The sequence below is a fragment of the Asterias amurensis genome, chromosome 9 (genome assembly GCF_032118995.1).
Source record: "Asterias amurensis chromosome 9, ASM3211899v1".
Classification (NCBI taxonomy): Eukaryota; Metazoa; Echinodermata; class Asteroidea; order Forcipulatida; family Asteriidae; genus Asterias; species Asterias amurensis.
Genome location: NC_092656.1, coordinates 9,014,858 through 9,029,677, shown reverse-complemented (window position 1 = coordinate 9,029,677; position 14,820 = coordinate 9,014,858). Strand labels below are relative to the sequence as shown.

Genomic DNA, 14,820 nt, shown 5'->3' with positions numbered 1-14,820 from the left:
ATACCACCAACCTCTCCCCATTACCTGTCACCAAGTAAGGTTTTAGGCTAATAATTATTTTGATTAATTACCAATAGTGTCCACTGCCTTTAAAGGTCATTTGTAGCGCCCCAAAATCAACAGTTTGTTCTCAGCAAATAAGCCTGCCTGAACAGGTGAGCTTTAAGGTGAGTGAGTGAGCTGGCATTTCTCATCTGTGTAGGAAGCTTATTCCACACTTTGGGGCCATATACAGAGAATGATTTCCTCTGCAAAAGGTGAATATCAGTTCTTAGCACAACAAAAACACCATAAATAACAAACACATGAACTTAAATACATGTACATGTAACAAGTTTATTTATGTTAAATTCCATAATGTCTAATACTCCATGCCACTGAGAGGGGCACATTTAATACACACAGTAATAATCACATTAATATGATACTTGCAACTCCTTTTAAAGAAAAAATGCAAGAAAAAGCATGGTATCCAATTGCATTGTGCATCCGACTTGGCCAAGTCACAAGGGTGGGGGTTTGAATCCCTGTCATGACACTTAACTTTAGTAGCTTCTCTCGGGTATATTTACTCCTTAAAAAAGTAGGAAAACAGATACTAACAAGTCTAGTTTCTTCATTCAGAAGTCTAAATTCAGAACGAAGTCTGAAATTTGTCATCCCTGTTGCAGGATCTGAGTATTTATGTTCAATACAAGAGTGAGTAGTTGGCTAAGGTTTGAAAGTAAAACAGACTGGTGCTTTACAGCAATTGTAAAGTAGCATACAAGGCTTGAGGGGAACCTAGTTAATGGGTGGCAAGGCACTCTAAATATTAAGGCTAGAGTGTGTCCGAATGAAATGGCTATAGCGGTGCCTATGACCGGAATGGCCAACATGTAAAGTAGAATACAAAATACGCTTCTCTTAATATTTATGCATGAGTACATCAGAGTTCTATATAACTCAACAAGGCCAACGGCACAGCCACTGCAAGTGGTGGCGGATGTGCGCCTATGGCCTCATTCTAGGTGAGAATTATGAAGTCATGTATGAATATTAGGAGAGGTGTACGGTCATTGCAGCCACCGACCCTAGCCAAAGCCAATGGAAAGGCTGATTGTGCGTGATCCACAAATGATTTAGTGCAGACTTCTATCCGCACACAGTTACCTTTTTCAGGGGGCGAGAGTCATTACTGAAAATAAGTATGAACTTGGATCCAGATCTAAGGAGGTACAAAATGATGGCATTTCCACCCTTTGACAACCGCTTGAGCTATTGATTCCAATGAGCTTTTAGGAAAGGTATCCTCACTGCTATGCAAGTAGATCAATCAAAAAGCCTGATACGTGTTGCTGTATTTGGAGAAAAATCCAAATCATTATTTCACCAGGCAGAGAGAGATAACCATCTGTAATTTCTCATCCCTGTCTGTAATGTGTTACCTACACAGAATTTATCAGCATGTAAATGATCGATGGGCCAAACCTTCCTAAACTCTTGAACCAATATTTTAAGATCGACCCTGTGATTCTGTAACTTGAACAAAGGAAATAATGCCATTCACTACAATTGGAAAATCAAATTGTAAGCCAAGATTTGAACTGTGATTTTTTCTTGAAGTTTCGAACAGTACAAACAAAAAGAAATACTACGAGTGGATCATTTTGAAAAAGTGAAGTGGAAGTGCAACTATTTTTCTTCTCTTTCCAACTCAATGCAATGAGAGCACCTTTAAAATTAACTTCTTCTCTGCAGTGAAATTGTTTTATCCACTTTCGTAAAGAAACGTTTGTACAGTGTTCTATTTTATTGGTTTAGCAGGTCAAGTACAGGAGGAATACAAAATATCTTTATGAGGATTTGTCTTTTTCTTTCTTCTTTTCTGCTTCAACTTTAGCCTCTCTTTCTTCGTGTTCCTTGATGAGAACTTGAAGCTCATTCACGGGTAGAATGCGAATCCTGGTCTTGTTGCCTTCCCTTGTTAGCGTGGCTATTTCAACTGAGAAAAGATGAGACAAACAGTATAGATATAATCAAGACGGGCACAACAAAATAATCAAACAATTTACAATGAAACTTCATATCATTCTTCAAGAAATTATAATGACAATAATAATAATTTAGTCATTTATAAAGCGTACACACAACCCAAGCGCATTGGCGCAACACATTCTTCACAAAGTTTTTGAAAAAAATATTAAAACCTTGAATTTTCAATTGTCAAAGTGTCTATAATTGTATTTTTTTATTTATTTTTTTTTAACAAAAGGGCATTTATGAATTGTTATAAAAGAGTAGCGACTTGTTCTTGAATGTCTGTTTAAAACGATGCAGGGTTGTTGCTGTGAGATAAAGGCCCTCACGTCAACGAGCCTGCCGATTTTAAACGGCCGTTTAAGAACTCGTTGCTGCCCTTTTATTCCCTTATTTAAAAACATTAAATAGAATAGCTTACTTTTCTCGGGTGTGACTTTGGTCATATCCAGTGTCTTACTCAGAGTCTTAATAGCCAACTGCAGAGCTTCTTTTAATGTTGTCTCGTCCTGCTTGTATTCCTGTTTCAGCATTGATACTGCCGACTGAAATCAAAAGATCAAGACAGTTGAAGACAATAGTCAGTTAGAATTTACGAGAGAAAAACAAAGTTGAACAGAGAAAGCTATAAAAAACAACTTTGCCTATGGTTGCTAGCATTTACCAATGTTGGCGGCACTTAACTTGTTCTACTCTAAATTGTTGGCAAATGTGTGCAAACATTGGCAATGGTTGCTCGAGTGAAATGCACCCAACACATCACGTATCAAGGCCCCTGCATCAAGCCAGATACCAGCTTAACCTGATGTTGGCAAATGCACCTTAAACCTCGCATTCATTCACACAGCGACTCATCGTCAATTCGTACACACACAAAAACTACAAGATGTACACACTGAATTACATGAATGAAGAGGATCAAAAGTGCAAGCCGACAATTACATCACCTCGGACCAATCATAACAAAGATTTTGAAAACTAACATCACTGCATGTTTATCCAATGAAATCTGATTTTCATGGTGACCAAGTGCCTGTCTTTATCCTTGCCGATAAAGACAGGGGTCAGTCTATTGCAGGTGTCATGGCCGAGCGGTTAAAAGCACCAAACTCAAACTCTGGTGTTTCTGATCAGCAAAGTGTGGGTTCAAATCCCCCAGCCGTGACACTTGTGTCCTTAAGCAAGACACTTAACCATTGCTTTGTCCTTCAGATGGGACGTAAAGCCGCTGGTCCCATGTGTTGTGTAACGCATGTTTAAGAACCCAGTGCACTTATCGAAAAGAGAAGGGGTTCGCCCCAGTGTCCCTGACTGTGGCTGATGTATGCACCTTAGCACCTTGTAAACTCTTATAAGGTGCTACATAATTGGGACGCAGAATTCATAACTTCAATAATATTTCTGTATAAAATGTATATACTAAGCGCCTTGAGAACATAGTTGGTAGATACGGGCGCTATATAGGCCATGTGAACTTTGTTTACAACAATTGTGACCTTGTATATTCTTTCAGTATTTTGGCAGGCACAATACCATAAGGTCCTATGGGAAAGTTGACATTTTGTGTCATAATTTCCACACAAAACCAAGAGTTATGAAAGTAAAAGCTGGACAACTTTTGAGATGTGCCCCCTTTCATCATATCAAAAGTTGATAGGAATTAGACAGTGCAATCTTCATAAAATGTAAGAGTTTATGATTACTTCCATTAGGCTGTGTACAAATCCTGCCTGCATGAAGTCCAGGCTCTGTGGCTCTTTTGTAAACATGTGGTGTCACAAGTCACATCGTCTATAAGACATCTTATTATTATTTACACATTACATTACTATTCTAACTTACTGCACTGTTGTTCCCGATGCATGTTGCCTTCCATCCACCATAGTTTCCACTCGGATCACTTTGGTAAAGCTGGAACCCATAGTGTTTATCCCATCCCATGTACAGGATGGACACACCAAATGGCCTCTTGCCTGAAACACAAGTCAAACAAAAATTGTAGAAATTTTTAATTTTTGTTCACCAATCGGTTATTTGCTACTAAAGGGATGTCCTTTTTAGCCCGAACAAGAATTTCCCCTAGTGTAGAGTGACATGAGAGAGAAGGGTATTGGGAAAAAGGCCTAGGGAGTAAGGGTTTATGAACTCATGTCACATATGTGTAGTTCAGCTCCACCCTACGTACAAAATCTCTTGACGCCCCATACAACTAGACCAGGCCTAAAATATATTACCAATACTCTCCATGTTCCTCAAACTCGCTTGGCCAACATAACACCTCGACTCTGGAATTCACTTCCGGAAAACCTCAGACAAATGCACAACATCACTCTCTTCCAGCAGAAACTTAGAACACACTTTGCTCATGCTTGCTTTCAAACATCTCCAATCTTGACAATACTTTAACTTAATCTTTCACTTCTTCTAGACCTGCGCTTCTGAATGTTTTCAGTAGAGTGCGCCTTATAAATGCCGTAGTTTGTTATTATTATTAGAATAAACTGTGTACTGCACTGACCTCCTGATTGTGTGTAGAACTGTTTGATGTCACATAGTGTGCTGACAAGCTGCTCACAGGGCATGGGTTCTTGGTACTGCAGTAAATACCTGCAACACAAAGTGGATTCAATGGGTGACTAAAGTTGGGATGGTGTACCTGTTAACCGTTTAACCAGTGAACTGTTAACTGGTTAAAGACACTGGCCACTATTGCTAATTGTCAAAGACTAGTCTTCTCACTTGGTGTCTCTCAACAAATGCGCAAAATAACAAACCTGTGAAAATTTGAACTCAATTGGTCGTAGAAGTTGCGAGATAATAATGGAAGAAAAAAACACCCTTTTTACACGAAGTTGTGTGCTTTCAGATGCTTGATTTCGGGACCTCAAAATCTAATCCGAAGTCTTGAATTCAAATTTGTGGTTAATTACTTCTTTCTAGAAAACTAAGTTACTTCAGAGGAAACCGTTTCTCACAACGCTTTATACTATCATCAGCTCTCCATTGCTTGTTACCAATTAAGTTTTTATGCAACAATTATTTTGAGTGATTATCAATAGTGACCAGTGCCTTTAACTGTATAACCACTAAACTAAAAACAATGTAAAAATCCATTCCAAATTGCAAACTAAAAATAGGGAGAATAGTGGAGAGAATGCTGTTAGACTTACCTCTGTGCTATGAGTCTGAGTTCATTGGTGAGAACATTCGCATCTGATGTAATGCCAGACACACTGCATGCCATGTTACTGCGGTGATACAAAATAAAACAAAGCAATTTGAAAAGGAACCAAAAATCTGCCCAAGTAGAGTCGCCAACCAACTTACATGTAGCTGTGGTCCAATTAACCACTTAACGTGCCCATGTTCAGTATTATTTTTTCAGAACATTTTGGAGCTTCTGGAATAATCATGCTTCGGACTTGCCTCTTATCCAGTCCAGTACAATGAGACACAATAGTGGCAGGCTGTCCATTCTAGTTTGCCACATTTTGTATTACAAGAGGCGGAGGTCGGGATCAGGGATTACACAATAACCACAAGAAAAAGGGACATTACAAGCATGATTTTCAGTACCTTTCGCCCCTCTTTATGTACACTAGATGAAACAAAGTTAAGGCACCAGAGAAATAACAAGGTCACTGGTCCTGCTGGCTTGTTACTGAAATAGTGAGAATTATTTGTGAGGTTTGTTTTTACCACAGGCACAAGAAGTTAATATTAAAAATCTTTTACAAAAAATGAACGTCACCATGGACTTACTCGTAAAGTTTATAGATCTTGTCAGAGAAGACCACCTCATCAAGGAGTTTGTGTGTGTTGCGTCTCTCGGCAGCTAGCAGAACACCGTCTGAAGCCAAGATACCTAGAGATGTCCCGGCGTGGCCAATCGCTTCCATTGCATACTCCACCTGGTATAATCGCCCTAAAGAATTTCAAAATGTGAATAATTGAAGATCCTGAATATTTCAAATGTAATATATTGTTTTGTTTTTAAAACCAATAAACATTTATTAATTTTCCATAAGGATAAAGTTTGAAAACAACATAAAAACCATGACCATTCAGAAATGAAATATTTATCATTGACTAATTCAGGGCACGATTTTGTTCTTTCTAGAACTGTATCCCTAAAATATTTTGCCATCAGCTGGTAAAGAAAGTTTTTGCTGAGAAATAGTTTGATTATTTACACATTTGCTAATCATTGGTCAAAATCACTTAAATTTGTGCTACCTGTTTCCCCCAAAATAAGATCTAAAAAACATCAACATGAATACTCTTTCTTACCTTCTGGCGAAAATATTGTGGTTCTTGAATCATATCTTCGAGACTGTTGATGTAAAAAAATTAACTGTTTTAATATTTTGACTATGTAAAAAATAATAGAAGTTGATGCATTCCTCTGCAAATTGGCGAGTTGACTAAGCAAATACCGTCACTTTAGCTAAGCACTCTGTTGGGATATACGAACACTACAGTTGGGATATATGTTTCAGATTAATTGTTTGTTAATTAAGAAAATAATTGTATTTGATGAAGGCACTGGACACCTCTGGTAATTTTCAAAGTCCAATATTCTCAGTTGGTGTACATATATCTCAACATAGGCATAAAATAACAAACCTGTGAAAATTTTGACTCAATGAATAGGTCGTCGAAGTTGTGAGAGAATAATGGAAGAAAAAACACCCTTGTCACACAAGTTGTGTGCTTTCAGACGCTTTAATTCAAAACCTTAGCTGAGGTGGTCAGCATATAGTGAGAAATCACTTCTTTTTCAAAACGTCACTTCACAATGTTTGTTACTATCAACAGCTTTCCATTTCTAGTTTTAATAGTTACCAAGTAAGTATTTATGCTATTCAATTATTTTGAGTAATTACCGATAATACCAATAAAGGAAAGTGTCCGTCGCTTTATTAAGAGAGAAAATAAATTGAAAAATGTCTGTACCTCATAATCCTGCCATCCATTTTTTTTAAAGAAATAAAGTAGTAATTTTTTTACTCACAAAATTAGATAATCCTTTTTATTTTGCAAAAAAAAAATGAGTTTGAAATGGAGTGGTGGCAGGATATAGAGTTTTCACAATTTTTCATCAACCCCCAAAAAAGAAATAGGCCTATTTTTAATTTTATTGATAAATAAAATTAAAAATCATTGGGTTGTGCAACTCTTCACCATTGACAATTGTTTTTTTAATTAAAGTTTTAAACATCTTATATTATAAATTAAAAACTTATCCTTCCCAGTATCAATCCCCTTAATTTAACAAGGTAAATTATTCAGTGAAAGTTGAAGCAGTTTATTTAATAGATGCCGCGTGTTTAAAAACGTAAGTCAAAGCTTCAAAATAGCCACACAAAACACACTGCTGGTGCTGCTGTACACAGTTTCGTATGGGTGACAATGCAATTTTCAGGCGGGGAGCATTTTTTGTAACTCACGTGCTCCAGTAACGAGCTGCTTTTGTAAAAGTGATACGATATACACAATTTTTAAGAAGTCTTCCCAAAACATCAGTAAGTATATATCAATAAAAGTTACTGTTAAAAACAATGTATAGTTTCAAAAGGGAAAATAATCAAAATATTGTGGACCGGTTTCACTCACCATTTTGTCGAGTTTTGCTTTGTTACCCAGAATGCACGTCTGATGACATTCGTTTGTTTTTAGATAGTTTCTCCAATGGTCAAAAAGCGGTGGTTTTATAGCCCAATATTGGGCTTTAAATTATTTAATTCCTCGACCTGCTCCTCTACTTTTTACGTTTAATTTGGGCGAAATATTGGGCTATCAACGAGTTCATGCCTGAGTTGGAAGCTCCGAGCCTTTCCTGTGTAAAATGATTGGGAGTAAAGCAGACGAAAATGCATAATAAAAATGTTCTAGGTGGGTCGGGTGCAGAGATAAATGAGGGCAGTGGAGATGTGAGGCGAGGGGAATTACGTCCCGATGACGGGGTCCAGCAGGGGAGAACTGTACCGTCGGAACTGCAGACGCCCAAACAGCAACAAACGGGTTCGTCGTGTGATTTCATAATCGATCTTGGATTTTACTTGGTGCCCCGCCCCCTCCTCAAGTTGTAACTAATCGTAGCGAGGCCCCTCCCCACCTTAAGCTAAAAATTAGTTAATCAATTTTCTCAGAATAGATAGAATAACAATAAGTAAAATTTATTAATTAAAAAAAAAAATTAAAAATTTTTTTTTTTGTTTTTTTTTACAAATTGATTATAAATAATAAATATAATAATTAATATAGGCCTAGTTGCGATAGCGTAACCCTCTTGCCGACGGCGTAGCAGGAGGGTTACGCTATCGCAACTATAAGGCTTTATTTGTATTAAGATTATATTACATAGATTATTATAAAATTTAGTTTATTTTTGTATTTTATAAAATACAAGTACAAAATAGAAATTGCTTTGGCTCTCATGCTTAATAAAGCCATTGGACACTTTTGGTAAACAGTATTGTCCAAAGGCCCACACTTCATGTATCACAACTTATATATAAAACAAGAAACCTGTGAAAATTTTCAGGCTCAATCGGTCAGCGGAGTTGGGAGAAAATAACGGGAAAACCCACCCTTGATTTCGCGCGTTTCGCCGTTTCATGACATGTGTTTAAAAATAAATCCGTAATTCTTCTTGTTATTGAGAATTGATATTGTTTGAATGTTTTCTCTAAAAGTAAAGCATTTCATGGAATAATGTTTCAAGAGAAGTCTTTCACCATTACCATGTGCTGTATTCAATGTACCTCCAAAGGCCAATGAGGTGAAGTGCTTAGCTTTCCGTTTCAAAGAAATTCTGTTTAAATTTTTCAAAAATTTTAATTATTTGTGACTGTTTATGAATAATTTACAGAGATTTTTCAGCGAGTTGCAGGTTTGGGCATCGGCATCGCTACCCTCCTGACAGAGAATGTTCTATCTCATCCATTCATCGTCTTCAGAAGACAGTGCCAGGTAAAAACTGCCATAAGTTTGGTGTTTTTCTACCATGCATTCCTACCTGGACTTATATTACACGCAATTGGATAGCGTTTTACAGTGAGGTCACGTTAGGTTGACAGCGCGGAGCTGTTCCTGTTGTACTTTTAGCAGCACGGGGTGGATTTCACAAAGAGTCAGGACTAGTCTTATCTCGAGTTAGGACGAGTTACTCATCCTAACTTAGGACTAGCTGTACGTTTTTGATATCTCTTAGGACTAGTCCTAAGTGTGAACTAGTCCTAACTCTTTGTGAAATCGACCTCTGTTAAGTTACCATGGCTGCGCAGAGTTCTTCCGTGATCCCTTTCAGCCTATCCGTTTTAAATCACGGTTACGGTAAGTTGACATAGAGGGCAGTTTACCTTGAGTCCCCATTGGATTAAATTTTGTCATTCTACAGAAAAGTCGGGAACTTAAACAAAAAAAGTCCAATGGGAACACAGCTTAAATACAATAGTTACAACTAGACTTTTACCATGAATGATTGAACAGCCAGTAATGTACCTAACATTTGGCATATTTGGCGTTTTTTGTCTCTCCCAGGTGAACTACCATGCCTATAGATATCACGTGCAGCCCTTTTCTGTCGTGCAAGTTATCATCAATCTACAGAGAAATCAGGTATGTCTGAACTGAAGGGGTTTTTTTTTGGGGGGGGTATAAACATTTTACAGAGATTACTTAATTTTATCCTTCAGCCTCAATTAGGTAATTGGTAAGAAATGTTGTATATCGTGGCTGAGCGGTCAAGCACACTTGACACTCTGGTATTTCTGATCAGTAGAGTGTGGGTTTGAGTCTTGGTCTTGACACTTGTGTCCTATTTGTAACCATTATTGCTTCGTCCCTCGACCGGGATGAAATACCGTTGTATTGCGTGTATTGTGTAATGCACACAAAATCACCTAGCACACTTACGGACTTATCATCAGGAAAGGGGGTTTTACGCAGTGTTTTCAAGTCTTGTTAACCCTTTATTTGTATGTTTGTTTGTCTGTTTGTGGTGAAATGACAATATTAATACCTATGTGCTTTGCAAGAGGTCATGCACAACTCTCGGCTTGTCATTGCTGTTCCTTTGACCTCAATGAGTGCGCTATTTGAGGTTGTGACATACATATGCAATGGGTCTGTTGACTAACCTACCATTTTTGTTTCCCTCCCACAGGGTGTGGCCACAATGTGGAAAGGTTTAGGGAGTGCATTTGTGGTTCAAGGCATCGGACTAGGCAGCGAGACCATCATCAGCGAAGTTACACCTCTGGCAAAGTATGAAAACTTACCTAAATGTTAGGAAACAGAAGCCCTTTTCAGAACTATAGCTTACTTTCCAACTTGAACTTCATCAGTAATTAATTTCAAAACTTCAGTTAAATTGTGAAAAATTCCGTTCAAAAGGTGGTAGCATTTTTGAGATACCGCAAACATGTGCTGGGTTATGTCCATGCAGGTAGAATAATCTGCAACTACACAAACTGAGAAACATTACTGTCAGTAAACGCTTCTCAAATTCAAATTTTGGGGATAAAAACTGATAGCTTTTCCTCAACCACATTACTTCGAGCTGAAATGATTTTAAAAGTGCTTTTTACTAACGAAAGCTGCCGTACTGCTAACAAAGTAATTTTGTTCCATTAATTTTAAGAGGGACTACCAAACGTATACCTCCCCTTAATTAAGATGACAATAACTCAGGGGAGCTGATGGTGGGCCCCAACAGGATTTGTTTGTTTTACATACATTAAGCTTAAGACAATTTAAAAATTTGTTTTTCCTTGTGCAGAGAGATCCACGTTTACAGCACCATAAAGCAGCTATTTGGTCATTTAGCTCTAAAGGCAATCAGTGCAACCATCAGTCTGCCGTTCTTCTCTGCTAGTCTTGTCGAGGAAGTTCAGGTAAGGTTGTCAAACCACACACCCTGTGTGTTCACCCCAGCATAGCATTATGGTCCAATATCACCCACACCCTGTGGCCACATAGTGTAGCACCCTGGTCCAATACCACCCACACCCTGTGGTCACCACAGTGTAGCACCCTGGTCCAATATCACCCACACCCTGTAGTCACCACAGTGTAGCACCCTGGTCCAATATCACCCACACCCTGTAGTCACACCTGTGTAGCACCCTGGTCCAATATCACCCACACCCTGTGGTCACCACAGTGTAGCACCCTGGTCCAATATCACCCACACCCTGTGGTCACCACAGTGTAGCACCCTGTGTAGCACCCTGGTCCAATATCACACGCACACTTTGGTCACCACAGTGACCTGGTCCAATATCACCCAATGACTTTTGGTTGATGAGTAGATAGTTTGCAACATCTAATTCCATTTCCTTGTTTTATTTTCCAGAGCGATATAGCCAGTGAGAGACCAGGCGTCTTCGATTGCATCAAGGAAGGTTTCTGTCGCCTCGTCGGCTGGGGCATCCCTCAAACCACCAACCTCCTCCCCGTCTACACCCTCCTCCTTCCCTCAGTCCTCCACTCGCTCCTCAAGTACATCATCTCCTCCATCATCCAATTTGTCATACTCCAAGTCATGCAACGCGCCCAAGAGCTCCGCCTGAAGGACCCCTCCGGAGCCCCGCCCATTCAGAGGAGCGTCATGGAGGCGTACTTCCCGGAGCTGCTTGCCAAATTTGCCGGGAATTTCATGACGGATGTGATACTGTACCCACTAGAGACAGTCAACCTGAGGTTGCATTTACAAGGCACCAGGACGATCATCGATAACACGGACAATGGTTACGGTGTGATACCGATCAGCACGCGATACGAAGGAATGTTTGAATGCTTTGCGGCGATCATCGCAGCTGAAGGCAAGGCGGGACTTTACAAAGGGTTTGGCGCCCTCTTACTACAGTATGCACTCCACGCGACAATCTTGAAGATGATACAGGTTATATACACAAAATTGGCGGAGGATTTTAGCATTGGGTTGAAGAGGCCATCTCCACAATGACAATAAAGACTCTGTAAGTGCATTATAATACAACCCCATAACATGGGCTCAATAAGCCATTTGCGAGTTAGATTTGAATAATGTCTGGTACAATGACTGGCGTAGTTACAATGCACCGCTTATATTTTAATTCCTCAGACTATCGAGCTAGTTGCACACGCCACGTGATAAGGGGCAAGATTTTGTTTAGCAACCTCCAGAACGAGACAAACCCTGGTACCATTGTGCCATACACATCCATTCAGAATTGTGAATATGGGTGTTCACGGTCTCATAAGTAACTTTGCAAAATCTTGCCCCTAAATCACGTGGCGTAGCAACTATCTCGATAGTCTGAGGAATTTAAATGTAAAGGGTGCATTGTAACTAAGCGAGTCATTGTACCAGACATTATTCAAATCTAACTCGCAATTGGCTTATTCCACTGGTATCACAATGTGCTAGAATCGCTCTTTTGATGAGCAAGCTGATGATGTCATCTTTCATGAAGAGTAAGGGGGTTGCTAAGGGCAGGCTATGCTTCAACACTTGTTAACTAATGTGTCGATCTAGCTGCAGCCACCAATTCGGACATGGCTTAATTCCCATTTTTTACATTATGTAAAACTGACACTATGTGTGGCATTAGATTTATTCTGTCATCCAATTCATAATTAGCCTTCGTTCAACTGTCATTGTGTATATTGATCGTCTTTGTTGTTTGATTGTTTAAGTGAACTTCCCGCCAAGGGATCTTGGTAAACTCCCACAAGGGGATTATAAACACCAAGCTGGCAAGAGCCAATCTCTCTCACGCAAACATTTGTTACCCATCTATAATTATGAATTGCACAAATCAAGACATTGTGATTCAGTAACTAGATGAGGTTACTTATTCTAGTCATTGTGAAATCAACAGTTAGCTTGGTAGGATTCCAACCCATAACCTTATGATTGCAAGGCATGAAGTCAAACCCTTTACCCATGGTATTTGCAGGACTGAAACATTCTGTCTTGTAACATGTGTAAGGGCAAGGCAGTTTTTACTTATTAAAAGGAACTTCTTTGAGTGAAATTTACATTTGTACTGGAACATTTTTAGGGGCACTGAGGCAATGGCCAGGGCAACAGCAAGGGCAACAGCAAGGGCATTTGCTTCCATTGCCTCTGTGAATGATCAGGGTTGTCTTTGCACCTATAATGACTATTTGAATTGTTATACCTCGGTAACAAACTGTGAAGTTTGATTGGTCGAGAACCAATCACGTGCTGTGCAACAATACACATACACCATGATCGTTTCCAGTGCTCGGTACGAAACAACCGCGGGTTCGAGGGGATAGTGAAAAATTGTCTTAAACTATGTAATAATGTTTGAGGATGCCAACAGAACTTCGAGAAGAGGAATATCAATGTTACCAAGGTATAACAAAACAATTGTTGCACGCTGTGACTGGGGTTCATGGGTTTTGTACACCCTCGAGGGAAAATGGCACCCTCAGCTTTACCTCGGGTGCCATTTTCCCCCTTGGGTGTACAAAACGCCATGGACCCCGTCACAGCGTGCAACAATTGTATCTGAAAGCACCAATTAATTTATTTTAATAATGCAGCAAGTGTAACAATTTTGTCTCTGTACTACATGTAGTTTGTCTGGAAGATTATGTTGATGGTTTAATTGATACAAGTGTCTGTAGTCGACTTCTATTTATGTTAAAGGAAAACGTTGCCTTGGATTGGTTAAGTTGGTCTTTGAAAAGCATTTGAAACCGTTTGTTACAAAATGCATATGGTTAGAAAGATGTAAAAGTAGAACACAATGATCCACACAAACATGCCTTGAAATTGTAAGGTATTCCTTTTACCTCGTCGACTAAGTCGGTCATTTATGGGAGTCAAATTTTCAATTAAAATGCATGAAATATTATTTGAAACAAAACTCTACCGTAAATGAAATTTAAGACCAGCAGTCAGATGCGAAGGGGATCAAGTTTGACCCCCATGTGACCAGTCTTTGACCAATCAGAGAGCATAATCTCTCTCAAGTATGTATAAATTTTATTTAGAGCACCACCACCAGTAAATTGTATTTTCCAATTTGATTTTTAATAAGTCCTGAAACCCAATGCATTATCATTAAGCTCTTTACCCGGTGTCAATCCTTTCAATGAATTTCATTTGATGAATTCAGTTTTATTAGAAATATTCACCTATTGTCGATTTGTCTAACAAATACAGTGCATTATTATACACGAATCTGTTTGATGATACTAATTTTCTGACACTGTGACCCTATTTACAAAATAAAATATATCAACTTTCATCTCAGACAGGTTTTTAAGTGTGTTTCATGTACTTTGATAGTTCAATTCAATTCAATAATTTGTTTACTCCATACTCTTGATGGAGAAAAAGAACAATTGTGACAACTAAACAGTACATAGAAATGTAACAAAATCAAAAGCGCAAAAACAATATGTTATATAAAGCAGATTATAAATAAATAACTAGGAATTAACAATACTGTCGGTGTTGTTCACAACCTCAGATTTCGAGACCTCAGGTTTAGAATTTGTGGGCTCGAAATCAAGCGTCTGAAATCAAGCGTTCTTTCATTATTATCTCGCAACTTCGATGACCAGGTGAGCTCAAATTTTCACAGGTTTATTTCATGCATAATTATGTTGAGATACACCAAGTGAGAAGACTGGTCTTTCACAATTACCAGTAGTGTCCAGTGTCTTTAAAGCCCTACGTAGGTCAGCCCTTGTGCATGTTGTCATGTTGTACCCCCAAAAAATGTATTCCTACTTTTTTTACCGAATGTTATGCAGAAATGTGTATATGTC

General features: G+C 38.7%; 2 protein-coding genes across 2 annotated transcripts; one reads left to right on the top strand and one right to left on the bottom strand.

Annotated features, from left to right (window-relative positions):
• Positions 1-316: 316 nt before the first annotated feature.
• On the bottom strand, positions 317-7,722 carry LOC139942306 (proteasome subunit alpha type-4-like). The gene is made up of 8 exons (XM_071939126.1): positions 7,636-7,722; positions 6,310-6,352; positions 5,782-5,944; positions 5,190-5,267; positions 4,538-4,626; positions 3,862-3,992; positions 2,441-2,564; positions 317-1,984 (listed from the first exon to the last, which is right to left on the bottom strand). The coding sequence occupies exons 1-8, from the start codon at positions 7,636-7,638 to the stop codon at positions 1,836-1,838; spliced, it is 780 nt and encodes a 259-aa protein (XP_071795227.1). The 5' UTR covers positions 7,639-7,722; the 3' UTR covers positions 317-1,835.
• LOC139942305 (mitochondrial outer membrane protein SLC25A46-like) lies at positions 7,722-14,808 on the top strand. Its single transcript, XM_071939124.1, has 6 exons — positions 7,722-8,043; positions 8,894-8,994; positions 9,565-9,642; positions 10,190-10,290; positions 10,805-10,919; positions 11,381-14,808. Exons 1-6 carry the CDS (start codon positions 7,893-7,895, stop codon positions 11,990-11,992), a joined length of 1,158 nt encoding a protein of 385 aa, XP_071795225.1. The 5' UTR covers positions 7,722-7,892; the 3' UTR covers positions 11,993-14,808.
• Positions 14,809-14,820: the final 12 nt, after the last annotated feature.